The sequence below is a fragment of the Dermacentor andersoni genome, chromosome 3 (assembly GCF_023375885.2).
Source record: "Dermacentor andersoni chromosome 3, qqDerAnde1_hic_scaffold, whole genome shotgun sequence".
In the NCBI taxonomy this organism is placed as follows: domain Eukaryota; kingdom Metazoa; phylum Arthropoda; class Arachnida; order Ixodida; family Ixodidae; genus Dermacentor; species Dermacentor andersoni.
In genome coordinates this window covers 44,937,382-44,964,761 of record NC_092816.1, presented here as the reverse complement: position 1 = coordinate 44,964,761, position 27,380 = coordinate 44,937,382, and the positions used below count along the sequence as shown (strand labels likewise).

At 48.4% G+C, this 27,380-nt stretch overlaps 1 protein-coding gene across 2 annotated transcripts in view; it reads right to left on the bottom strand.

The window, feature by feature from the left end:
* The window catches only part of LOC126516484 (mediator of RNA polymerase II transcription subunit 15-like), a 136,923-nt gene that overhangs the window by 104,300 nt on the left and 5,243 nt on the right, over positions 1–27,380 (bottom strand). Inside the window, exon 1 of one of the 2 annotated variants that reach the window (XM_055064107.2) lies at positions 7,182–9,346. The exons of the other annotated variant lie outside the window; for it this stretch is intronic. Within the exon in view, the coding sequence (XP_054920082.1) occupies positions 7,182–7,200 (19 nt within the window). The 5' untranslated portion in view covers positions 7,201–9,346. Of the gene's footprint in view, positions 1–7,181; positions 9,347–27,380 lie in introns of those variants that run through there. 2 annotated transcript variants of the gene reach the window in all.

Below are 27,380 nucleotides of genomic sequence, written 5' to 3'. Positions count from 1 at the left end.
TGCGTGCGTGCGTGCGTGTGTGTGTGCGTGTGCGTGTGTATTGCCACATGGTGTGGCGCAGCAAGAGACTGAAGTAGAGGAGAACGAGGTTCGTCTCGGCATCGCGCGTCGCCGCTTGCGTTTTTGTAAAGTGCAACCGCCTGTATCTTGATTCAGCTTGTATACTCCAGCAGGGTATACGCGACAATTTGGTGGAGGTGCTGGGTACACGTCCTTCTTGGTAACATTATTGAGGCGTCGATAATCAACACAGAAACGAAGCGTTCCGTCTTTTTTCTTGACTAGAACGACCGGGGAGGACCACGGACTGTGCGAAGGCTGAATGACACCATCATCTAGCATCTCCTTGACTTGGAATATATATATATATATATATATATATCCGACGATATTGATAAACGAGTCCATTCGCCACTACCACGCGCGCGAGTGCCCTATAGAGCCATCATACCTTCCTCACATATATGTGCCGGTCATTTGCTTCACGTTTCAACGCGCTCAACGAGGAGCAAGAATTGCGCCACGTCACAGCGACAGAAACTCTGGCAACACTGCGGAAACATATACAATCAACCAAAGAGAAGCACATAACTTCGTGCGCGTTTGACATCAGGATAGGTTGGGTTAGCATGTGGGTTAGGTTTAAGTTGTGTGGGTTGGTTGGTTAAGCGTAGGTTAGGTTTAGCTTAGCTTACACGGCACGTCATGTGTGCACCTCAGCTAGTACTGGCGAATCTCCAGAAACCGTACTGTACACGTCGCTGAGCCCTTAGACGTGTTACACAGACCGCAAAACCATGCAAAGCCAACGGGAACCAAGAAAAAAAGCCTCCCTAGTCCCTAATGAACGCGCAATCTTCAATTCGTCTATCCGACTATACTTCTTAGAGCATTTCCTTTCCCCTCTCTCCTTTTTCCTTCTCTCTCTCTCTCTCTCTCTCTCTCTCTCTCTCTCTCTCTCTCTCTCACACACACACACACACACACACACACACACACACACACACACACACACACACACACACACACACACACACACACACACACACACACACACACACACACACTTTTTTTTTACCTCCCGGACTGCCAACTACGTGTTTTCCTACGAGAAAAACAACTCCAAGAGCAAAAGGCTTACGCACGCAAAACGTATACACTCCCAAAAGGAAGGCCCGGATCAGCTGAATTGGCGTCATGCGAGAGCTGCTGCCGACAAGCAGCCCACGTATTCGCGGCGTCTGCCATGACGTGGCCGGAAACAGACGTGAGTAGGGTGGAGAGGAGCCGAGACGGAGGCAGAAAGCGAGGCCTTCAGCGTAATTTGCAAAGTCATCAGTACGGGTCCTTGCGGGCACCCTCACCGCAAATGCATTATTGGGAGCAAACAACGCTGAAAACTTTGCGTGTGCGTACTGACCTGCTTAGTTAGCAGGGAGCGGTGGGCGTTATTTTGTTTTGTTTACCGTTCGGAATCGGTGCACGAGTTATTTTGTTAAATATTCTCAGGTTTTAAGCTCCAAAATCACAACTTGAGTACAGTGGTATACTCCGGATATTTGTTTTTTTTCACCATCTGAGGGATTATTTAACGTTCACTTAAGTCTAAGTACACGACCGGCGCACAAGTCGTTCGGCTTTTTGAGGGTCAAATTGAAGCGAATAAGTTATTTTCCACTATGCCCTGTATCTCATCGACGACTGTCTCGGCCTAGTAAATTTGAAATATGCGATTAGACACACAATCGTAGTGTTGTTGTTGTTGTCGTTTTTACAGGAAAAAGATTAGCAACAAGGTCGGACAAAAGAAAACTAATTCTGGCGTCGTATTCTCTAATATTACCTTTCCAATTATGAACGTCAGGCTACTTCGTCCCTGCGGGCCATGTAGTAAGTGCCACTAAGACACGTGCCCATTTCCCGTTCAATCCGCCAGAATGATCGTACGCGTGCGCTGTGACACGAAAGGTATAGAAGGCATTTTAAAAGTACAGTCGATAGCAAAAGTCTGGGGACCAGAGGTGCCGCTAAACCTCTCTTTTCTTCTTCTCCTTCGCAGGCTATAGGCACAAATGCTGAAATCAAGTGGTACCGCCTACGTGCGCCTGTTAGGCCAGCGTCACGCACTAAGACAACTTCACGTAGCACGGCTGTGCTGGAGAATCTTCTTTATTTTTTTTCCTTTTCGAAACTTTTGTTCTCGACTGTGCATATCTTACTTTTCTGTGCATACCCTTCCCGCCAGCATTCTTCGCTCGACAAGCATCACACATGGTCGCCGAGCCAACCGCGCAAGTCGTCCGTTACCGCTGCTATGCATCGCCAACTCAAACGAGCTTTCGCGTCATTTAGATTCTATACCACTGCGTTCCACCAGCGGATTGGCTCTCTACGGGATCTTGACCAGCCCGGCTCGTGATGAGCGACCGTCGCTTTTTGGGCTTATAGCGTATCCTATGTATATGAACCCCCCCCCGCTCGGCATACATTTCTCGACACTGTTTTCCGAGTGGTTTCTTGCGTGCAAAGGACCTTAAACGCCGGCATTTCCTTTTCTTCACGAAAGAGATCAAGAGACACATTCTATTATTATTATTATTATTATTATTATTATTATTATTATTATTATTATGTAAGTATATACATCCAAGTGTTATGCACCAATAACGTTGTTAAAACGTAGAAATATGACTGCATATTGTGCCGAAAACGTGATTCAACAATATATATATATATATATATATATATATATATATATATATATATATATAAGAATCGAAGCAGTTAAACACATATTATGCAACTGGTTATATTCTGCACGGGGTTCTGCACCGTACAGCGATCACGTGCGTGTCAGGCAGGAGGCGGCGACCCCCCCCCCCCCTCCCTCGTGACCCGAGCGACAAAGGATTATACTGACTGCGGCACTGGCACACTTGGCCGTTGGCACTGTCCCCAGGGTCGTCGCGCCTACTATAGGGTGGGCCGGTCGTGAGGACAGTGCGACTGTAAACTGTCCTTTCAGTCGGCGAAAGACCGACCAAGCAGACGCGCCGAGCCTTGCGGGAAAGTAGGCGTGAAGAAATGCTAGCTTTTAATAAAGTAATAATATTTGGGGTTTTACGTGCCAAAACCACTTTCTGATTATGAGGCGCGCCGTAGTGGAGGGCTCCGGAAATTTTGACCACCTGGGGTTCTTTAACGTGCACCTAAATATAAGCACACGGGTGTTTTTGCATTTCGCCCCCATCGAAATGCGGCCGCCGTGGCCGGGATTCGATCCCGCGACCTCGTGCTCTGCTTTTAATAAAGGAACTCTCCTCTTCAAGACGTATACCTGTGGCAGCGAAGGTATACTTAGGTGCCACATCTGCTGCTTCACTACACGCAATCCCGCAGAACACCGAGAATCCAGCAGATCTGCATAGGGTTAGTAAAAATGGTAGCGCTGTCTTGTGTTCTGAGTTCTTCGCCAAGGCAGCAGGAGCGGGAAACTCGGGTAACTCGACGGAAGTGGCAAAGAAGGCTTCGCTTAAAAAAAAAAAAAAAAAAAAGAAAGGTCGCAGTTTCGACCGAAAGGCGAAGCGTCGATTGCGATAGTAGATTAATGAACAGCTATGAGAAGTAAGGATATTAGTTTTATTGGCCGTACAAACTTGTAAACATAGGCGTATACTAACTGAATTAACAAGCATGCATTGTGTCAGTCGCGCACGAGCAAACATGAACACATTACACGCGATGCCCGGAGGAACTCGCTGTTAAAACGCTGGAGCGAGGAAGAGCGGCAGCAGCAGCGAGCGAAGTGACCTTCGTGCTGCGTCTCTTGTCAACGCGAACTAAGCCGCGGAATCACAGCGCGTGGTGGACGGACTCTTGCCCTGCAGTCGCAAATGGATTTCAAGATAAAGCGGTCCGGGGTAGAGCGCCCCCCACCCGCCTACCCTCAGAGTCTTTCGCGCGACGGAAGACGGCGCGCTTCGTCCCCGCTTTCCTCCCTTTCGTGCGCGAGGTTGACCCGCTATGGCCACCTCACCCTCACGCGTTTTCCCTCGCGCATACAGTACGTGGTGCGCGGCGACGATTTTGTCGCTCTTGGCCTTTATACAGGTCCTCACGGCGACGCCAACGGCAGAAACGCGCTCGGAGTGTCCGCATAATTGCTATCGCAGTAAAAGAATGAATTTAGCTAGCACGCGCCGTGTGCGCGCAAGCGTATGCAAGCAAAGTTCTTTTTAGCTAGCACACGCGCAAGCGTGCACACGCAGGCGCGTGCGATTCGCGGCAGCGACATAAAAAAAAAAACCGGAGGCACCTGGTCGTCCCCGCCGCTACGTAGATAATAAAGATCGGGTTTGGCGGCTGCCTGGCAAAACACGGCTCGAAGCAGCGCGCGGTCGTGGCTCGACGCTACGAGCCCGCAGGTGCGCGCAAGACAATTGCATAACCGTTCCCTACGGCGACGAACAACTGCAGCACACAATCACCGCGTGCGTCGCCTGCATACCGGCAGATTATTCGCGCCCGCAAGGTGCGTATACGTCAACGCGACGCGCGCGCACAGCTGCCGGCTGGGGAAGAATTTTCAAAAAAAATTAAAATAAAGAATAGTGACGGCCGTTCATGCATGCGTCGAGCGCCAAAAATATATCACAAGATAGGCACGATATACATACATCTAAGGTTCTATGGAGCTGATTTGGCGAATTTCGGCAATTGTCATACTGAGGAGCATACCTTCGATCCAACAGGGCACCACCCATTTGTCACACGCATCTTATTGAAAGTACCTACCCTCTCGACGTTGCTAATTGCTAACGCTCGCGAATATTTCGATTAGAAATAACTACAGGTGCACGTTAAAGAACTTGATTGTGGTCAAATCGCTCCGTACAGTCCTATACTGCATACGGCGTGTCTTCGATAGGTCAACGGCTATCCAGATATCGCTAAGGTCGTCGCGGTGTTATTCCTTGTTCGGAGATTGTACGCTTTATTAATGCGAAAGCATTATATGCCCCATTACGGGAAAAACCGGCGTTGTCGGCAGCGGCGTGACCGAAAAATGGTACCAAAAATGGCCGACGGCGCGACGAGTAAAAACACGTCGCAAAATGCTCGGATCGACGTCAAATTTGTCAGGCAGGTTTCTGTAAACGAAGTCAATTGACGGAATTGAAAAGAAAATTTCACTACAATTCGGTCTGGGTGGGAATCGTGCCCGGGCCTCCGCGGCGCGGGACGAGCATGCCTCCCCCGACGCCACTGTGGCTACGGTTACAGTTGACTAAAGTCGAGGCAATAACGCGTGCGTCATTCATTGCGTACGTCACGTCCCTGCCTCCGTCACTGCCTCCCACGTATCACTTGCTGTTTGGATTTCATCGGTGCTGTGTCTACCACAGCGGCATCTGTGAAACGCGGTCGCCAACGGAAGCACGCCGCAGAAGACGAAGCCAGGGAACACAAAAGGGAACGCCGTGCAAGTTTACAACGTGCACAACGACATACAGATAAACACCTAAGTGAAAACATTTCCCTCAAAGTGACTACAACGCTTTCGTCACACGTCAGCAGTCTTAAGTGTCTCTGCCGAAGTTTTTTATGACGAGGATAAATAAAGCATTTATTTTTATCACGTGCATTTATATACTTTGTCACGTGTGCTCACGCACCAGATGTAAATGTTATCCGGACCCTGTAAGTGTGTAGTGTAGCAAATAGACAAACGACATCCCGGACAGTCCCGCATAACCTGACAAGTTTAGGGAGCCACCGAATGTGCATTCGTTGAAAAGCTCGAAAAGCAAATTGAGCCGACTCGACAAAGCACCATATAGGCAGTCTTTGTCTTTTTCTCTCTCTCTCTCTCTCTCTCTCTCTCTCTCTATCTCGTTGTTTCTTGATCACACCAGAGATATGACGCTCCGCGATCGCCGTGACGTCAGCAGCGTTAAATGACGTCACCGTCTGCGTGATAAATTTTGCGGTGTCAAAAAGACAAGCTCCAACTTCGAAAATCCGGTTCTTCTAATAGCGCGACAGACAGCGGAAAAGCGCAAGCCATACAGCGAAACAGAATCGCTCGTGTACAGTCGAGAGCAAAAGTTTAGCGGACTTCGGCACCAGTTAAAAGAAAAAACTTTTAACCACATCCTATGGCACAGCAGTGGTCTACATTGGTGAATTGCAGGACACTCGATTTCTGCAGCTTGCATGCCTATATATAGGCTGCGAAGAAGACAAAATCTTTTGAACGGCACCTTCGTTCTCCAGACTTTTGCTCGTCACTACATATACTTGACGAAAAACACAATTAAACGTCTCGTCCATTCCACAGGCTCCTACATACGGCAGTTTCGTGGGACGTAATAACGTCGGAGAACCCACGATTATGCTTAGCCATCCAAGAGTTACGTTACTGTAGAGTTTCCTACAACAATCAATGTATGAAACTTTACGCCCGTTACTCTCCATATAAGCTTCTATACCCGGAAAAAAAATGTCAGCGGCGCCTGTTTTCAGGAGTTCCCATGGCGCAGTCTCGAAATACGGTGCTAGAATTTTGCGAGCGCGCGGTTTCTATAGCATTTCAGAGTGATTCCTTCCTTCCTTCCTTCCTTCCTTCCTTCCTTCCTTTTTTTCTTTCTTTGTGGCTCTGCCACTGTTTGGCAGCATTTCGCCCTTGCGCCAATAAAATTTAACATCATCATCATCATCACTTTTCTTCCACTAGAACAACAATTTCGAGCTCGCATGCGAAAGAGCCATTAGAAAACGTCGCGCTCGGCATGACCGACCCATTTCGACATACAGAGCCGCTCAATAAAACCATGGGTAATGCACAAATGAGATCTGCATGGCTTGAAGGCAACAGAGTAAGAAAAAAAGAAACGGAGACAATGATATCTCTCTCTCTCTCTCTCTCTCTCTCTCTCTCTCTCTCTAACAGCTACAAAGTGGCGTATTACAGGATACGCTACGCTGTGGCTGCTAGAAACTCATCAGGGGCATTTTCAGGGAACACACGTCAAGACAATAGACCCAAGAAAGCATGCGCATGCGCTCGTAACAAAACGCATACGAGGTTTTCGCTGTAGGTAGCCGTATAAACTATCAACAGAGCACCGACAATACGAGAGATCACGAAGAACCAGCGCCTGTTGCGAGAGTGTACTTACATGTCGTGATATAGAACATGTCGACTCCGATCCCAAACGCTGTCGGCCAAAGTCGAACGACGGCACACTCCCAAAGTCCGATGTGACAAACGGGCGATGCAACTTCGTTCGGGTTCGAGTCACAAACAGGGAACGTCCCCACGTGTCGAAAGGTGAACGCACTCCCTTCGGGTCAAGACGGCGCAGTTCGCGTCAACCGCACTTTGAAAAACTTGGCACGATGTCGTCGTTCGCGAATTCGGCCGGCGGTAGTTCACAAGGAATAAGCATGTACCGAACTGTTGCAAGTGTAAACGAAAGACTTCTCCGCGATCCACTATAGGTTTGTTTTTGTTTTTTCTTCTTTCACGAGGCGACCTTTCACTAAAGGAAAAGGAAGTCACGCGGTGACGTTAAATTATGCGAGAACGCTGCATAAGTCTCGCAGATGTTCGGGAAGACGTCGAATGGGTGATTCTACCAGCAAAGCTGACAAACCCGATGCGCTTAACAAACAAGATTTGAAAACGATGGTTCAGTCCCACGACACCAATGCTCCACGGGTTGCCGACGTTCTGAATTCCGCGACTGCTATTTTAACGCCACGCAATTCAAAACGCGAGACCGCGATGCAAGAGTGTCAGGCAGGGCCAAGCCAAACAGTTACCCACAGCGACCTTCAGCCACTCGCCAGCAAACTGTTCCACTCGGCCGCGTTTTTGCCCCAATAAACACAACACTGCCGGCACAGAATCCCACGGTGTCGCTGACAGTGACCGACCAACGGGCGTTACTTTCCGCTGTCCTGTTACTTCGAGCAGACGGCAGCCGAACCGTGGAAATGCTTCGGAAGCCCTACGTGAGATGATCTTGCGTCACTGAAATCACACCAGTGTTCCGTCGTCGCACGGCGCGATGACGTCAAACTTGGAACAGACGTCAGAGACCCAACGAAGAGTAGACGCCAATGTACAGATTTTCTTCCCGGGATCAGCAAACGTCCGCGGGAACATCGCGAAGGAAGTAAGCACGACACAAGGATAAGCAAAAGACGAGTCCCATCAGACGAGACCGGCGCAGACGAAGCCACTGCATACGGGTCAGAGCAGACGGTTTAGAGCAGATGGGCCAAATCAGGCCAACCCACGCAGACGGGTCAAGCAGACGGGTCAAGCAGACGGGTCAAGCAGACGGGTCAAGCAGACGGGTCAAGCAGACGGGTCAAGCAGATTGGTCAAGCAGACGAGTCACAGCAGACGATCTCGGTGAACAGCGACAGGACACGGGACCCACGGTTTCAGTGAAGCAGGAGAAATATGCGCCGTAGGAAAAACGTCCTTGCCTCCGTCACCTTCGCCCGCACCGAGCGGCGCAGCTCTTCCACACGGCGCCAGCAGGCACTATGCACCATTCACGACGGCGGCAGCACAGCGACGCCGACGACGGTGACGACAGAGTAGAATGCCAGGGGTCATCCTCGTAGGCTCCAACTGCCGAGCGACATCCGCACGAACAGAAAAGCAAACCACGGGTTACAAATTGCCGCCTTGCCTCTACGCTCCCACATTGTGAACCGCTGCCATTTCGCACTGTTTCAGCTTTGCGCGTGAAATTTACGGCAGTTACCTTCCCTCTGAGAAACTCAGCCATTGTACACGAAACAAAGAAAAAAAAAAAGAAGATCCTAGCACGTTTTTATACAAAGAAAACGCCAAGAAATTGGAAGCACACAGCCAATGGTATCTTCCTCTTGCAGCGTTTCGCAAAAGATGACTAGCTAAGAAGAAAGAAAAAGTTATCGTATAGGTAGCACCTCTATCAGGTTTCACCTTGTTACTCGTTGTCTTCTTCGCTGCTTGTTCTTTCCAGGTGTAAAATTGCAGTCCTTAACTGTACTGTGAACAACGTTAGCCTGTGTACAAAAAAAGAAAAAAAGAAATACTACGCAAGCGTAGCACCTGCGAGCAATCTTTCAACAACAACAAAAAAAGATCCTGAGGCAGTTGAAATAAAGAACAAAGGTGAACCGCATTTTGAGACGTTGTTAAATAACGGGTCGTTTCAGAAGGGCGCCTTCCGCACAAGTTGTGGCTTAAGTATCTTAACAGCACTCTTCGTTCTCTTAACGAGTCTACACGAAGGAAACAATGCGAAAGTCGAGCTAACGAGTACGCTGAAAGACAGCAACCATCCGTGAGAATAAAAAAGAATAAAAATAAAGAAAGTTCACGTGGTGATAACGCGGAGTCCGGAACAAAACGGTAAATTTGCAACTTCCGAATCAAGAGCACACACGTAAGCACGGCGTGAAGCGCGAAAGAAGCGGGCAAATGGAAACGGTAAGGATGGTTGGAACGGTGACTAAAAATACACAAAATGGGGAAACAAAATACGGCGGGAATGAATACGCTTGTGGCGAGCGAAGCTCGAAGGTGGAACGGCGAAGACTTACATATGTCTTAAAACAGGAACAAAGCCAGCAAGAAAGCTTCCAACCAGATGAGCGCCGCAATGAGCTGAAGCAATACAGCTGGGCATCCCTGCTTCAGGCGCCTTTTTTGAGTGTTACAACCCGACAAACATGAGCGACTTCAAACGTAAAATTCGGAACTTTAGCACTCCTTTAGGGATTTTTACAATAATTTAAGAAAGAACGCCTTACCGAGATCACAAGTCAGAAGTTTCAAAACTTCCCCATCAGTTCAACAAATCAACTACCACAACAACAATAAATTTTCCGAAATTCGGCATTCTTTCAAGCCTTTCTACAACAGTCGAAACAAAATAAATGCCTGAGCGAGTTCTAAATGTCAGAAGTTCCGGAACTTCGCCGGCTACTACCTTTAGCAACTCTCCGACGATCATAACAGAAAAAACCTAAGCGATTTTGCAAACGCCAGGCGTTCAGAATTTCATAATTCCTGCGGGAACTCTTCATTAGACACACAACAAAAAGAACCTGAGCGAGTTCAAGTGCCACAAGTTGAGAACTTGACCACCATTTCTCCAACGGTCATAACAGAGAGAACCTCAACGAATTCTAGCGTTATAAGCTCGGAACTTCACCAAACACTTCGGGCAATTAATTCTTCGGTCAAGATCATAACAGAAAGAACCTAAACGACTTTATAAAAATGCCAGAAGTTAATGATTTCGCCAACTGCCCCCAGGAACATCACGAAGGTCACAAAGCAAAGAAGCCGTGATGTGATAAGTTCAGGACACCACCACCACCGTTTCGAGCCCCTTCAAACGGCCACAGCAATAAAGAACTTCACTTCTACTTGAGGCAGCTCGAAAAAGCCCACAGCGAAAAGATCCCAGGCGAATACAAACGCCAGACCGTTCCCATATCCACTCTTCGGGGTTGTTTAACGATGGTAATAAATGCTACAATAAGCGAAAAAATACAAACCGGGGCGAGCAGATCGAACCCAGGCGATTTCCAACGTCAAACAAACTTCACAATTCCACGTTCATAAGCTAGCACGACAGGCAAGCAGTTGCCACCAAGGGCGACCAGGAAATACCCGAGCTGCGCGCGTCCAGCTAGCATCGATCTGAAGCCCAGAGAGCCGACGTGAGGGAAAGGCTAAACGACGACAGGTGATATCGGCATAACAAGCAAAAAAAAAAAAAAAGAAGAAACGAAAGCGCGTCCAACGCAACATCGAAAATTCCGTTAGGCATGGGCAAAAAGAAAAAAAAAAAGTTCGACGAGAAATATGGATCGGGACGTCAAAGTCAACCGCGGCTGCAAGGGAAGTAAGTATACGTCGGTGGTGAGCTACGTCGCTGTGTATGAGCTGACCGTGAGAGTGGCAAGGAAATAAGTTTCCTTCGAAAGTCTCATCCACGTCGCTACGAAGGAAGAGTTCGCCGAACGTGGGAATCGATACAGGCCGAGCGGGTCGATGGGGCACCGGAATATGGATAGGTTGAGGAAAGGAAAGGGGGCGGACCACAAAGGGAGCCGATTCTTCGAGAGGTCAGAACATCTTTCGTTTTTTTTTTTTTTTTCTTCCTCTCTATCTGGCGCTAACAGCGAGAAGCGCCAGCACGCGAAGTCCATGCCAGCGGCAGAGACTCTCTGTGAGCTGCCATTCGGACTTCGATCACGATTGCGAAAGAACGTAAAAACTAGAAAGTGAATCGCTATTCGCTCCTATTGCTGAATTTCTCTTTCCTCCTAACGGAACCTGATGAAAGCGCCTGCCGAAATCACAATCGTGTCTTGAGCGGACTATTTCTGTAATCAGAATAGTAGTAGTAGTAGTAGCAGTAGTAGTAGTAGTAGTAGTAGTAGTAGTAGTAGTAGTAGTAGTAGTAGTAGTAGTAGTGTTTATCCTGGGCACGTTAACTAAACAAGTGATTAATTGATGCCACTATTTACAGACCAATTCAAACTAAGGCGATCCGCGAGCTCTTCGGCGCATGTAAAATCGGTAAAAATAAGCGACAGCAGTTAGCACAGAGAACGTAGTTGAGCTTGAAACGGTGCCTCTCCCGCTTCCACACAGTACCAGCAGGCGCTAAAACTCCAGACAAAACTAAATAAATGTATAGTGTGCCCGGTAGGAATAAAAAAGAAGGAGAAACGACGAGGCGTCACAACAAAATGGAAATAAAAGGGGGCGAGGGGGTCGCAGCGCCATTTTTCAGACTGATCTTCACTGCTGAACTGGTCAGAACTAGAAATTACTTTGAAAACCAGCGCCTAATGAATCCGGTACTCGACGTAAGCGAACGAAACCTGACCAAAAAAAAAAAAAAAAAAAGCTGGAGCACAGCCCCTGAAGCGCAAATGCAACCGCAACACCGATACTGATGGCCAAACGAGGATCGGAAATTAGGAGTGAATCATCAAGACACGAGTACATTAGACACGGTCCGCGAGGAGTCCCCAACGGCCACCAGCGATCGAAGGCGAGAGAACACGTGACAAATATCGCGAAGCGAGCGACTTTACGGCCAGACAGGGTTCAAGCTCAAATCGAATCAACGCATAGTGGCGAAAACGTAAACATGGGAAACGAATGAGTGTGCCAAGTGGTAATGACAACGGACCAAGTGGCAACAAAGGGTGGGAGGGGGCGGCAGTAGGCGGTTAGGGACGCTGAAAGATGTCGAGCCAGATTCTAATTACAAGCCCACAGGGAAGGTGGGCTCAACATTTCTACGAAAACAGGGAAAGGGATGAGGGGAAATCCCTACAATAGAGGTACGGTAGCCCGGAATAGGGAAAACGGAGGGCTCAGCACAGCCTTCGGAGAACACCGGCCAAAGAGAAGCTAAGAGCACGAGGGTAGACCTAAAGGAGGTGATCTATGGCGAAAAAAAAAAGTAAAACTACAACAGCGTGACTTTGTTACAAGAGCTACGTTAAAGGAGGCAGAGAAGTTTGGAGAAACGTTAATTTGTAAAGAAATCCAACTTGTGGAATGAGGAAGTAGGCGTACGTCGAATGTGAAAGGAAAAGAAATGACTTCCCAAAAGGGACTGCCAGGAAAGGGACACGAGGCGGCTTAGAAGAGCGGGATCGGAACTGCATAGGAAGTGGGTAATGAGGGAGATGCGAGCGCCTACAGAAGTCGCAATGAACCTACCCACGGTGAATAATTAAGCACAGTCACGATGCGACAGAGGTGCGGAAATACATCGCGAAAGGGAAAGAGCCAGGCGAGCGTTAATTCTAATTACTCTCACCACGATAAGGAAGCAAAGGACTAGAAGGTAGCGTCCCGAAACTCAAGAAAGCGAGGGAGGAAAGGTTAAAAACCCAGCTGCACCATCATTTCTACTTTTACCGAAGCAAAAAGAAAAGTTGGCCCCAGGAAGAAGAGCACGCCAATAGCTCAAGTTGAAAAAGTGAACAGCCGTACAATCGAGCATGCAGTACCAGATGATTAGAACAGCTAAAGAACAACGCGAACAAATAAAAGAAAAATAGAAGTAGAAGCGTGGCCGCCAACCGATATGGGACGGCGGAAGTTGGTCGCGTGAATCTTCAGCTCCTTCACAACAAATAGCTAGGGAAAGGAGAAACTGGAGGGGGAATAAAAAGTAAGAGAGTGAACTGATGCCAGTTGGAAAGGAGGAAATCAATAAAAACCACAGCTTAGCTACACGAGACACGCACCACAAGGAATACGACAAGGGGCGAGGGGGGGAGGTGGAAGCGCGAAAATACGCGAAAGACTGCACAAACAAACAAACAAAAGAAGAAGAAATCGGAGAAAGGCCACGACCACCAGAAATGGGGCCAGTGTTGGAAGCAAACCGGGGGAAAACAAAATGTAGGACAAATAAAAAAGAACAAATGCAAAGACGAACGGGCGGCAAGGCGTACCAACTACACCAACAAAAGGTAAATAGGCTACATAAGAGAGGTGGGGGGAAGGGGATAGAGGTGAGGAATAAGAAGAAGAAGCAGCAAGGCTGCGACGAACAGGCCGCGAGTGGGAACGATGGCTGTTTTCGCCGGGGCAGAAGAAGAGGAGACGGCCTTGGTCTTTTCCCAGCCGCAGACACGCAAAATAATCCCGGGATCCCGGCCGCCGGCTGCGTCGAGGAGGATGAGGGGAAAACCGGGGCCAGGCGCGGAGGCGGCAGCAGCAGAAACCGGCAGCGCAGCAGGAGCGAGCTAGCGCCGGGCGCCGCTGCAAGCGGCGGGCGCTCCTCGCGCCAGCGTTCCCGAAGCGACGCGCCCCAGAAGAAGCGGTAGTACACGTACGCTAGCCCGCCCGCCCGCGCGCACTCCCGCCGGGTCGACGCACGCTCGCACAGCGGGCGAGGGCGGCGAGGGAGCGCCGGGAGCAGCGAGCGGGGAGATTCCCGGGGTTCCCCGGGAAGAACCCCACCCTCCCCGCCACCTCCCCAGCATCCAGCCCCCTCTCCACCCGGACGCCTCTCCCCGTTCACCTCCTTCCACTCCTCCTAAGTCTTTCTTCCCTTTCCTATCGCAACACGCTTTCCCGTTTTCCTTTTCGCACACGAAAGCCCTCACCCATCGGTTTACGTTTCCCTGCCTTCCTTCGCACTCCCATCGCAACCAAGCACTCTTCCCTACAGATCCCTGCCCACGCCGTCCTCGCTTCCGCCTCTTCCCCGCGAAAATAAAAGCTTGCTCCCGCTCTCGGCATCCAGTTTTCTTTTCCCTACCGCCACCGTCGCTATAAACCAGAGGAGGTCCCGCTTCCTCATTGCTCCCTTTCTTCCCCTTCGTCCCTTCCAAGGCTGCCCACTCTCTAAAAACGTCTCTCGTGGCTCTCGCCCTCGGGCACGCCTTTTCAAGTACAAACACACACGCTTCGTCGTTCACACGCACAAGCGCGAAAAACTAAACTAAACGCAATTCCAACTGCCCCCCCCCCCTCAAACACGTAGCCGCCATTGAATCGCCGTTCCTCTCCCTCACAAACCGCTTACATTCTTGGCTTCGTGACGCAACGCGTTCCTTCTCCCTATTTCTACCCGGGCCCTTTCACCACTCCTCACCTCTCCCCACTGCTCCACCCTTCCCGCTCCGCAATTCCCTCCCTTTCTTTACCGGCCGTTTCGCCCTCCCCTTTCAATTTTCTCAGTACATCCTGAAACGAACGAGACCTCTCTCTTTCCCTAACCCGACACGTTCACTCCTCCCTATCCTCAGTTTCCCCCTCTCGGGATGCGGCGTCGACTGCGCATGCGCGAGCCTTCCCCACTGCCTTTCTCCCTCGCCTTCCGCGACCGCGCCTCGCGATTGGCCGACGCCCAGCGGCGGCGGAACGAAACCGCCGGACTACACGATGACGTTGCAGGGCGATAGCTCGGCCGCGCAGGCGCGGCTGTTTTGTCCGAACAAATTTCCCTCGGTGTCGTTTCTGGGTCCCCTTACTTCAACCCCCCCCCCATCTTTCTCTTCGCCGCGCCTCTGCTATTCCTTTATCGGCACGGGCCCGTTCGCCGCTGCCCGTTTATAAACAAGCATCTCGTTTTTCCCTCGACCTGCCGCTTTTTTTCTTTTTAATTTTCCGTTGGGGAGCGTAATGGCCGGAACTATCGTGTATCGCCTGTGCTCGTAAACGAGCCGGACAGGCCGGGCAATGTGCGGTGCGACGAACGGCGACAATGTCGTGGAAGCATGAGCAAAGCAAAGTGAAAACGCGCGGCGCAACACCATGAGCGAGGGTTTAAAACAGAGGGATGATAAGAGGGGGCGCGGGCAGTAGAAGGAACGACGGCTCAAAGTTGACGCGCACTACAGCTGCAATGACGTTAAAGAACCTGAAGCATCGCCAACGGACAGCTCTGTTTACATTTTTCTGGAACGATACAAAGCATGAGCAAAGTATGAAACAAACGGCTTCACGAAGCCTTTTTTTTATTTTTACATTGGGTTCCCGAGGGTAACGGTGTAGAATTGAGGCGTCGGTTCGTCATCACAATCAGCTTACTTGTGCATACTTACTGCAGGACGGGAGGCCTTTGCCAGGGTTCTGTAATTACGGCTGTCTTGCGTCAACTTACCCCATTTTATGCCAGCAAATTTCCCGATTTCATCACACCACCTAATATTCTGCCGTCCTCGACTGCGCTAACCTTTTCTTGGCGCCCATTTTGCAACTGTAATACACCACCGTTTATCGGCCCCACGCCATTACATGGCCTGCCAAGCTCCCTTTTTTCCCTCTTAATGTCGACCACGAAATCGGCTATTCGTATCTGCTCTGTAATAAACGCCGCTGTTTTCCCGTTATTTAACGATGACGCGTCAACGATGACGTGTCGGTTACCCGCGTTTAATGGCTGTTTAGCGCTCCACGCGACACAAACCTGTCTGAAACTCGAGCTGGCACTCTTGTAACGTAACCGGGCTACCAACGACAAAACAGAGTTGAGTTTCTCTCATCGGCATACCGAATGTTGTTCTTACTCATTGAGCATATATATACTTGCTTTAGGTCACGAAATAGGCTGTCCGTTTCGTTCGTCCGATAGCAGACGACACGGAATGATTGACAGCAGATATCACGTCACAATTGACGTCATGGCGTTCGTCACAGTTCAAATTGACCAATCGCGTGCGGCTCGGTGGCACGGGCCGCCTCCGTTCTATTTTGGAACGCGTGCAAGATCACACCCCCGTATACGTATTTTTGTGTATTGGACCAGCTACTAGTCACATAGGCTATTGGTCCAACTATTTTTGTGCGCATTCCTTGAATTGTTTAAATAAAGCTCACTTTTTGATTGATTGCTTGATTGATTGATTGATTGCTTGATTGATTGATTGATTGATTGATTGATTGATTGATTGATTGATTGATTGATTGATTGATTGATTGATTGATTGAAGCCGTTAACAATATGCAATCAAAGAATGTGATATGCGACTGAGTTCGTGTACAGACGAAGAGAACGATGGCTCTTCGCACGGCGCAGAGCCATCGATGCTAAATGTTATCCGCAAGCATCACACCGTCACGCGCAAAGACCTCGAAATCTCCCGACACCGGCGCGTTTCCCGAAGCTGCAGCAAACTTCCGCAGGTCGGAATCTACCTTGGACGGCACAATACAAAGAGTTGAAATTACGGGACGCAAGGTGGCGCGCGGTTAATAGCGCTTGCAAACATGCAAGCCACCTGGCAAAAGCCAGCAAAGGCCGCGCAGGCTTTTGGTTCTCGTGTACACAAGCTGCCTGCGTCGCCTATAATATATAAGAAACAAAGAACTCTCTCCAACGCAAACCTCGACGGCGCTTCTTTTGTGCGCTAAGCTTAGGAGAAAATGAAGAAAATAAAAACAATACAGTAAGACTGGTGCAGACAGAGGAAGGTAAACGTAGCGAGGACGAGCGAAACCGACGACAAAAGAAGATTACGAGAGAGAGAGAGAGAGAGAGAGAGAGAGAGAGAGAGAGGCTCACAAGTATAAGGAGGCGAGCTCGGCGCATGGCCGCAAAAGCCGGCAGGCCAGTCCGGCTTTCAGGGTTTTATGCATGCGACGGAGAAAACGTGCTCTGAATCCCTGAGAGGAACTTCAGAGGCCGCGAGCGTTCGTTCGGGATGCGCCGCGTTCCTGAACCGCACGTGCGAATTCGCGCATCCGAGTGTACACACTGGCGTTCACATATTCAGGGCCGCGGGCGCAGTGAGAAAGGATGGTACACGCAGAAGACTCGACACGAAAACTCGCGCTCGGGTTCGAAACTTAAACTAAGGTGTGGCTTTTGTGCGAGCGCACATCGCCGAGAGGTAGTCGTAAAAAAAGAAGCTAACAAATGAAAACAAGAACAAGATAAAAAGAAGGCTTGTATTCGGTGGCACAACCCTCCAAGCCGAAAGTTTATTCCAGCAATCGCGAAATCGCTCTCCACTAGTCCTATGCATACAGCAAGAACCCCCTGATCTTTGAAAAACATTTTCGTTTTGTTTTGTTGTTATTCGTTCGACTCAAGCTTTTTTAATCTCCCTTTAAGCCACATCATAAATATCGAACGCGCCCGCCCCTGCATCCAACCGCATTAGCTTCGCGTATTTCAATCGGGTAAGCGAGAAACCGAAACGAGAAAAAAAACAACACTCTTTCTTTCAATCTCACCGGCCGCTGTTTCCATTGTGTTCGCGGCTTCAATCAAGCCAGATAAAACGGAAACAAGGGCGTAAAAGATGTGGAAAAATTTTTGAAGAACAAAAACGTAAACACGGGCTAACTTCATTCGGGCTCTGCGCAACCGAGAGAGCAGGGCAATCAAGAGCGCATTGGCGTCGGAGGCAGGCGCCGATCGATAATCTCCACAAAACGCAGGGGCTCCTCGGGACGCCAATCTTTCTGGCTTTCTTTCTTTCTCTTCTTTTTTTCTGGGTTAATGTGGCTCTGTTCCTTCAAACACCTTAAACGTTATTCGGTGAAGCCCTCAAATGTAAGTGAGCGGGGCAGCTATGTCTGCTAGGCCGCGCGCCTTCGACCCACGAATACAAAAGAAAAAAAAAGGAAAGGAAAAGTCTAGCATTTAGGAACGGTTACGTGTAACAGCGAAACCTCAGAGTCCGGACGAATTGCTACTCTTCTCGCCGAAATGGAATTTCGTGCACTTCCGCGCCGCAGAGCTACACATCACACTCGGTCGACCATTGCCAAGCGCAGGCGCTATAATAACGTTCTACATCAGCTGCCACAGAACAATTAACCCCATTGCTTCCAAGCCTTTCCCTAAAGCACGGGACCTGTACCGACAAAAACAGTTAACCCCCGTATTTCCCCGGGGGAATTTATTTAGAAAATGTGCAGCCTTTCGGCAGAGCAAATATTCACTCAATGTATACTCTTCTTTTTATTATTGTCCGTTAAGTTGCACGCCGTTCCGTCGAGACCTTCTTTAGATACATGTTATAACTTCTCAACCCATTTTACGCACTCCGCCTCACTCACGGCTTCCTTCTTCCTCCTCAATTATAGGTTAACGTCGCTCCTTCGAAACTCTCTTTAGAAACGTATTATACCTTCCGATAAAGCAAACATACACCGCAATGCACACATTCCGCCTCAGTGAACGTCTTCTTCCATTTCTCTTTCGCGCAGGCGCCATACAGAGGAGGTGCTCGGTCAACGTCAACTCCTTCCGGCGAACGGGGGCCTCGTTTCCGGCTTCGTAAGGCGGAACACGTCGTGAAAGGAGGGGGAGGCGGCAAATGAAGGATCGCGGAAAAGCAGAACCCCAGCTTTCGCCGGGGGCCCGCCGCCGCGTTCCTTTTCGTTTCTTCCCATTCGGGAGGGGGGGGGGGGGGGGGGGGGCGGAGCGCGTGTAGCCATAGCTGTCTGTATGGAATACATAGGCTTCGCCGCTATGTAAGCCCGAAGACGCTGTACTAGCAATCGCATGACGGGGAGCAGCGTCACTAATTAGAGAAAAACAGCGAACGTCGTATAATGCGTCGTACATCGCGCGGTTGCGAACGGAAAGTCGAGCGAGAAATGGAAGGCAAAGGGAGACCGAAATATAGACGAAACGAAAGGAGAAAAGGCGGTGGCAGTGCAGGTCAAAATGGAAGTGTCGCACTTCCGACCGATGCAGGAATGACGAAATTAACGGGCCGTATATATATAATACATACACAGGCGGGACACGGTAGCGCGACGGTTGTAAAACTAATGAATTTAAATTACGGGATTCGACGTCCAGAAACTGCGCGTGCGGGTGAAGGGCTGCGCCGCTGGGAAGGGCTACGGATTAATTTGGGCCACCTCGGGCTCTTAAGTTACCGTGAACATAAAGATGGCAAACGAGCGTTATTTCTTTTTTTTTTTTTTCATGCTCAACGAGTACTTAATTCCCAGTGGCAGAACGCCATTCTGTCGTCACGTTTCACACACGCGCATGCGCGTATGTAGGCAAGGATCCACTCGGTCAACAAGGCGTACACGCGCGTGGGAAATAAAAGAAGACAAAGACTTTGCCGTCACACGCAGTCAATACATCACGCACACAAAAAAAAAAAAGTGCACCGCCCTCCCCCCACACGAGCAAGCTTTGAGTTAATACTACTGACACAACGCACGAGCATCAATTGAAAATGCATTTCTAATTAATTTTTCTTTTTTTTTCTTTCTTTCTTTTTTTTTTTTTTTTTGTCGCGTAGCAACGGGACAAACGACAAATGAGTCGGCGTCCAAATGCTCAAATGATAAAGGGGCAGTACTCTCCCAAATATAACGTCCAGAATGCGCTGCATTTTTTCTAACCAAGGTAAACTAAGGATTTAAAAAAAGGCGGGGGAATAAAGATAAATCCCCGAACGAAAACTGCCGGACCAGTTTTCAATAAAGTTTATTCTCTCTGCGTTCTTACCACTCCATGCACTCTCAGAACGGAACAAGTGAAAAGAGAGAAAAAAAAAATAATCCGGTGAACACCAGTAAAACGCGCGATTCATCCTATGGGAATGCCCAGGACAAATATATAGATCGAATGAGAATACCGCCGACGAAGACAGAAAGTACATATATGAAGAAGGAAAATAGACCGCGAACGCACGGAGTACAACAGACGGGCAGCTAAGCCAAGCCTACAATCTTTCACCTGTGTTATATCCTATCTGTCAGAGTTATCGTTCTAATACTTGCCACTGAACATAACCGCGCGTACGAGAAACCTGCGCGCCTAACACAATGCAGCTGCCTTTGCGAGGGCCGCCGATAAAGTACAATATATCGCCGAGCCCAGAGGCGTCATGACGCTGAACACTGTAGCGGAGCGCCTAGACACTTTTTCTTTACAGCTCGTACCATTTCGTTACACCGACAGAAGCATGCAGGCCGGGAAGAGCATTTAAAAAAAAACACGTACACACGCAAAACAAAACACGAAAGCGAGGGAAAGAGAGATAAGAGAAAAACTTGTTTCGGGGAGAGGGCGCGCTGCTAAATGAAAAACAAATTAGAGAAAGAAAACAGTGCTCTCATGGCGGACGGCGCGATGGGGTCGGCGCGTGAGAGTCGAGGAGCCGCCGTGACGTACGCGAGTCACGGCGTACGTCACCGCTCCGACTGGCCAATGGCGTCGCCGATCCAAGCCCAGCAGCGCCCTTCCTTCCCGCTATATAAATATCCCACCTTCCCTCCTCGCCGTTCCTTCCTTTCTTTTTTTTTTTTTCCGTGTGCCTGCGTCGTCCTGCGAGGGGAGATTCTTCGGAAAGGAATTAGGGGGAGGCGCGAGGACGGGGATGCGGCGAGAGAATCGGCAAAGGGAAGTGTCATCGGAGAACGATGAACAGGCCCCGGAGAGACGAGCCGAAAGCAAGATCGACCGGCCAGGCACGTGGAGAAAGCGGCTCGGGCCGAAAACGCAAAAAAAGAAAGGGGGGGGGGGACAAGCTCGCCTCACTACGCAAATAATTAACGCGACGACGGCCGACAACCCAGGCACGAAAAGCAGAAGCGGGCAGATCTCAGATACCGCTCTGCGGGACCGAACAGCCACCCCTCGTAACCGGCGGGCACGCGGGCTTCCCCTCAATTCTCCCATGTTGGGAGAAGAAAGTGAAGAAAAAGGTTACGGCCAACCACGTAAGGATGGCTACAAAGGAAAAGGGGCGAGCGCACTCCAAGCGGCAGCCGGCTAAGGCTTCGGATCGCGCGGGAAGGCCAGATAGAATACGCGAACTGGAAAGACAATGAGAGTTGGTAAAATAATAAGCGCGTTACCTAACTCCGTCCCGCTCGCCGTCGCCACTAGCAACGCGTCATCTGATCCACCCTCCCGTCGGGACTAAGTCGCCCCTAATGAGCCAGCACCCGACCACACGTATCATCTCGCCTAAAGAAACTGCGGTAATGATTCTCACGCACGTGTGCGCGATCGACTTGCCTGGAGTTATATATATATATATATATATATATATATATATATATATATATATATATATATATATATATATATATATATATATTGCAATAAAATACCGGGTACTCAAATGCTGGACCGACGACGCCAGAGCCCAACTGGTTGGTCCCTGTAAAGGGTGCACCTCCTTATGACCAGCAGTGCTGAGGGAAAGCCTCCCTACTTCGATACCAATATATCGCAACGTCTCAAAGCGACCATGCACCTTCTGCGCAGTATCATCCCTTTTCATATTTTTTTTCTCACGCTTTTATTTTTGTCACGCTTTTCTTTCAGTCTTTACTTCCCCTTTCCCTTCCCCTAGTGCAAGGTAGCAAACCGGAGGTTTTAAGTGTGGTTAACCTCCCTGCCTTTCTCTCATTTGCATCTCTCTCTCTCTGCGCAGTAAAGAAGTGGATACGCAGCGTACCGGTATCAACACGTTCTACAAGCTGCATTGCACGATAAATAAAGCAAATCCAGCGTGCGTACGGTGAGAATCTCTGCGGTGTACAGCAACGAGCTCAGCATTGCAGTGAAGCCCGCACTCGTCTCCCTCTCCTCTCTCTCTTTTCACACTGTCCTTGCGTTTTTGTTCTTTTTTTTTTGTTCTTACGTCGCTGTTTCCTAACTTAATTCGGTGGATGCAGTCAGCCTTCATCTAAGCTGCATTGTGTTCATTTCGATCTTGTTACATGTTACGTGTTAAAGTGCCCGTGTGCCTTGTTTATAGGGATGAATGCCCTTTTTCTTTAATTGCATCAAGTGAGCCGGGCAATTCCAATATCAAGTTGCACAAAACAATTTCGTCTGAAGACAATGAAGACGGCAGCCGCTTTAGAGAGACCCCAGCTCTGGTTTGATACGGGAGTGGGAGACAGAAAAGTTCAATCGCACGTTTATTTGTTTGTTTGTTTCTTTCTTTTTTTTTTCCCTCGGACAACGAGCGCCATCTGCCGTGACTATCAAGAATTCGAACGGCAGAAAGGGTTATCACACTATCGGCTCCTATGACGAGCGAAAACTTCTAAAATGAAAACAGCTGCCACGTTAGTAATTTCGAGCTAGCCAAACAATGGTGTTAACGTTTCGCTTTCCCGCAGTATACGTCAGAAGATGTTTCTTAAGTGACGTGCGCACAGTTTCGCCGAAAAAATACAACGATAAAGCAAGCTGTTGCTTAAAAAGAAGAACGATCCAATAGCGCTCCCCATTGGCAAAAAAAGTTGCATACTAATGTCAACATGTATTCTTCATACCGCACGTTACCGGACGCGACAAATCGCATTTCGTAGCCAGGCATGTGGGTGATCGTTTTAACTTCGCATACAAGCGGCTTTCCGACGCATCAGCAAGGGTGCAATAAATATGCTGCAGCGCCAGTGAATAACAAAATTTAATTACTAGCGTTTCATACGTGTCCAAATTTGTGGCATTTCCTAGCTTAAAGGGACACAACAAAAGGTTAATATTAAGACAACGTGGACTGTTGAAATACCCTCCCAGAAACATCAAAATGCTTGTTTCATGCGAAGAAGATACCTATTTTAAGAGAAAATGCGTTCTGAAGCGTCCGCGTACCTCTAGCGCAGTTCAAATCGCCCGCCCTCCGATCGAGGAGTGGTGACGTCATGGTCTCATAGTGACGTTGCGCCGTCGGTGAGTAAAACGGCGCCCGCAGACGGCGCTACGGCTTTTCTGCGCAAAACGCAAACGCGCGGCCAAAAACAGAGCCAAGACAGAGCCGACAGCAGCACGAAAGCGGAACTACGGTGGCTAGCGGAGGGGAAAGCGCGCGACGATAACCTGGTTCTTTATTTTATGGCGCCAACTTCGACGCTCGTTGCAATAGACGACCCTGACAACGACACATTGGCTCGCGATGCTGGGCTCGACTTCATCGATTTAAGCACTGATGAGTGTGACCTGCTGCTGAGGGCTCGCGCTGCCGGCGTCGTTGCGTACTACTACGACAGCAACTGTATGTCATGGCTGTACATATTCTCACCATTTGTAGCTTTTCCTTCGTGAAAACCAAATGCCGCACTCACCGCCTCCGTCTTCGAACTGAGGTTGTTCTTGCGCTTCGGAGAATGCAGGCAAGACAGACAGAACAGCGCTACGGGAAAGCATTGCTTTGAAAGGCACTCCATACGAATTCAGTAAGTCGGCGTTGAACGCGTTGTGGCAGAGGTACGGCACTTAAAAACTTCGAACAGAGAGGTTCACTCGTTGGCACACAGTGATAAGTAACATCGGATTCGCCGTTGCAACTGCCCTTGGCCAAGTTCCGCGGACCGTCCGCGCATCCCACAACATTACATGGGCGTGGCATTCTCGCTGCTTGTTCCAAATGCAAGTTTCGCGAGCCAGCAGAACCAGCGCAGCACGACGCGATAACGAAACAACCGAAACTCCAAAGCGCGCGCGGCGCAGAGTCGAGCGCGCAGAGTCGAGCGAAAACGAAAGCTTTCGACCACCATACTACTGAAGGGTAACGTCAAAATGTTATTTTTTCTTAGAATCGAACAGAAGTAGAAAAGTAGCATTTTCTTCCGTCTTATAACCTAATGAAATAATCTTTTTAATACGAGTAGTTGAGTACTAGTGACATAAATTATGATGAGGAGTGCCTTCGTCATCGGGCTAGTACCGGAATGTCGCTGGGGGGTCTCAAATCGTGTCATGCATTTACCTCAATTTCTCGGTGACTAAAAAGCTCTGTTCGAGATTATACTGACGCCTTAGACGTTCTAGAGCATTGCTTTATCACTTTAACTTGACTTCATAGTAACCTTTAGTGTCCCTTAAATATCCATAACTGCCGAATATTTTTTTATTCTCTCCACCAAGTACGACTGACGGAAATTATACCACGACGGCGCAAAAGCCTTTTCAAGCGCACAACTCATCGTAGCAACGACACAACTGCAACCTATCGGAAAAACACCTCACTATTCAGTAGGACTTGACGCCTCCGAGACCTAAGTGCTGATCTTGTTGTCTGGATGGATGGATGGATGGATGTTATGAGCGTCCCCTTTGGAACGGGGCGGTGGCTTGCGCCACCAAGCTCTTACTACTATGCTGCCTAATATCCTACCTATGTTCACCAATGAAAAAAAAAAAAACCCCACTATGAACTACCACGTCCAAATTTTCTGATACCCTATTGCGAACTGTGCTTTTGTACGTCTCCGTCTTTTGTCGTTTCCCTACTTTTCTTCCACCAATCCTCCAATCGCCTCTTACTGATGTCTATTGCGGACCTGTTTGCTTTACCACTGCTCCCGCTGAACCCAAGGGCTTCAAGGAGGCCAGTGGTGCCTAAATCGACCGCTGGGTAGACGTCCTCACATTCTAATAAAATATGTTCCGTCGTTTCCCTAGCTTTACCGGTCTGGTCGCGGAGACCACCGCCACCTGGCGATCTTCCGCCTCACGCGCATTGTTCCGCATTCGCTTTTCGCCACAGGATGGCGCCACCGTGCATCGGCAATATATTTTTTTTTAACGTTAAAGAGCTGATGCGCTATTAAAGCCGCACAAAATTTACTTATCGAGTACGTATCGAGTACAATCAGAAATTCTTTTTTAATTATAATCCTTATTTAGGTTCTTTCGTCTATACAAGGTTCTTTTTAACAAAGAAATAATGGAGTGGAGGGGCAGTAGAAAAAAGCGTGACAGTAAGAGAATGGTAGAAAGAATCAAGTCATTAGTTTAGGGGTCCGCCAGTCAACGCAATAGTGTGGTCCCTATGGAGCCAGTTCGACGGAATCTATAACACCGACACTAAGTGTGCTAAGTTTATTTTGCAACATCCAACATGTTTTCAGTAATGTCGCCACAGCGACTGCAATGCTGTTCTCTTCTTTTGCTGCCAGCACAGGTGGTGTGCCACCACAAAAGTAATTTTGTTATACTTCTCCATAAAACGAAGAGAAGCTAGTTTTGTAAAAATCATTTATCGCAACTCATTTTGACAAAGGTTGCCAAATGACTGTGCCGAGATGACTTCACACCTCCCATCTTTGCTAATTCTCCTACAGCTAGTGAGAACTGCAAATATTCTCACTTTAGCACAAACACCTATCCACAGGTATAGCAGACGAAGTTTATTCAGGAAAAGTACAAGGCCGTAATTTCTAAACGCTGCACATAAAACCAAGCTCTTCCTGAATGTGATAATGTGGGAATGATATGAATAACGAAGCAGTCACTTCAAGTCTCAGGGTAACATCAACTTGTTTTTATTTCTTGATGCATCCAGTGAGTAACTTAAGGCAATCAACATTCAAACTCTACTTATCTAAAGTATTCACAAAAATAAAGTAAGAACATCTTTTACACCATCCCCCACTCATAATGACCAGACAAGGCGACTTTATTTATTCCATGTTTCCTCCAGATTAATCAGCAAGAAGGTAACCAATATTTAAGAATGTTCAGCAACAGTAGCCTTCACAGCTTGGTAATACTATCTGAGTGTAGGATTGGGCACTTAGTAATGTGAATAACTCCACTTGGTGCACTTAATTGTGTAACTCAGCTCGAATAAATTTCAGTAAGCCGAGATCTACGACTAGCACAAGGCTTCTAGCAAGTGATGAACCTTTCAAAACCAAATTCAATGAAGAAATGTGCCTGCTTCATGCCTTTCTGACTCTTATCACAGCAGTACATGTGAGCATGTTCAGGCAAAGTGTAAGTTAATGTGACAAAGGAAACGCTGAAGTAACACATCAAATGGCATGGTACATTTCTCTCTTGTTCAGTGTTTTCACATGTGTCAGTGCATCCATTGCTGTCTTTCTCGAGGCACACGGGAATTCCCAACAAACCTTTCATTGCCTCACAGATTCATCATAATTTTGCTCAGGATGCTGCTCGGTAATGTCAGCATGTTTGTCTTCTTTCATGAAGGAAGGAGCCTTATTTTCTGCACAATTCACAAGGTAGAAAAGAAGGCAACAGGACAGGATTCCTTGTGAATTGTGCGCAAAATAAGGCTTCTTCTTTGGCGAAAGATTGTTCCACAAACCTGCCCAAGCAGCTACTCTGTTACATCTTTATCGTCTAAGGCTTCAGTCTTAGTCACATTTTCATACATAAGTACCTTCACAAATAATTTTTTGCGTTCTCTGTGACAAGTGTACAATTGCGTCTATTTGTGGAATAGCATCTATAACTCATTTGAATGGTTAAACAGACCCTTCATGAGTAAAGTTGCCAATGTTGTCTTGTATACATCACAGCCACCTTTGTCATGCATTATAGCACACCGTCCCAACTTTAGCTCTGCCAAGCATTAACAGTCACCAATATAATAAAGACACTGTCAAGGCGCTTAGCAGCCTCAATCAGAACGAAATAAGTCCGTATTTAACCTAACACAAATCAGTATACCCTCCTTTTTTTCATGTTCAACCGATAAAATATTGGAATACTGCAGAAATCTGCATAGTGTACATTGTTCTAACAAGGTGCTTCACACACTGGTTACACATCAAGGTTCTTCTGGGCTCAAACTTTGAGAGTGAGAAATAAAAGCATTTGCTACTCAATTCGATTACTTTTGTAGCCTTTGAAGGGACTACCACCCGTGGAGCACGATAGTGGTTCAAGTTGTGACGCACGCGCCAGGAGTGCCAAGCTGGCCAAAGCTGCAAAGCAGCTTCACCAACAAAGCCACCGAGTCCCAGCTGTTCAATGTGTTCTTGGTGTTATTTAGGAAAGTACATCTCTGCAGTACATATGCATGCCAGGATGCATCGTCTGCCAGCACACAGTGACTGTACAAGGCTTTGTATGGTTGAAGCAGCCCCTCCCAATTATCACTAATGCATTATGCAA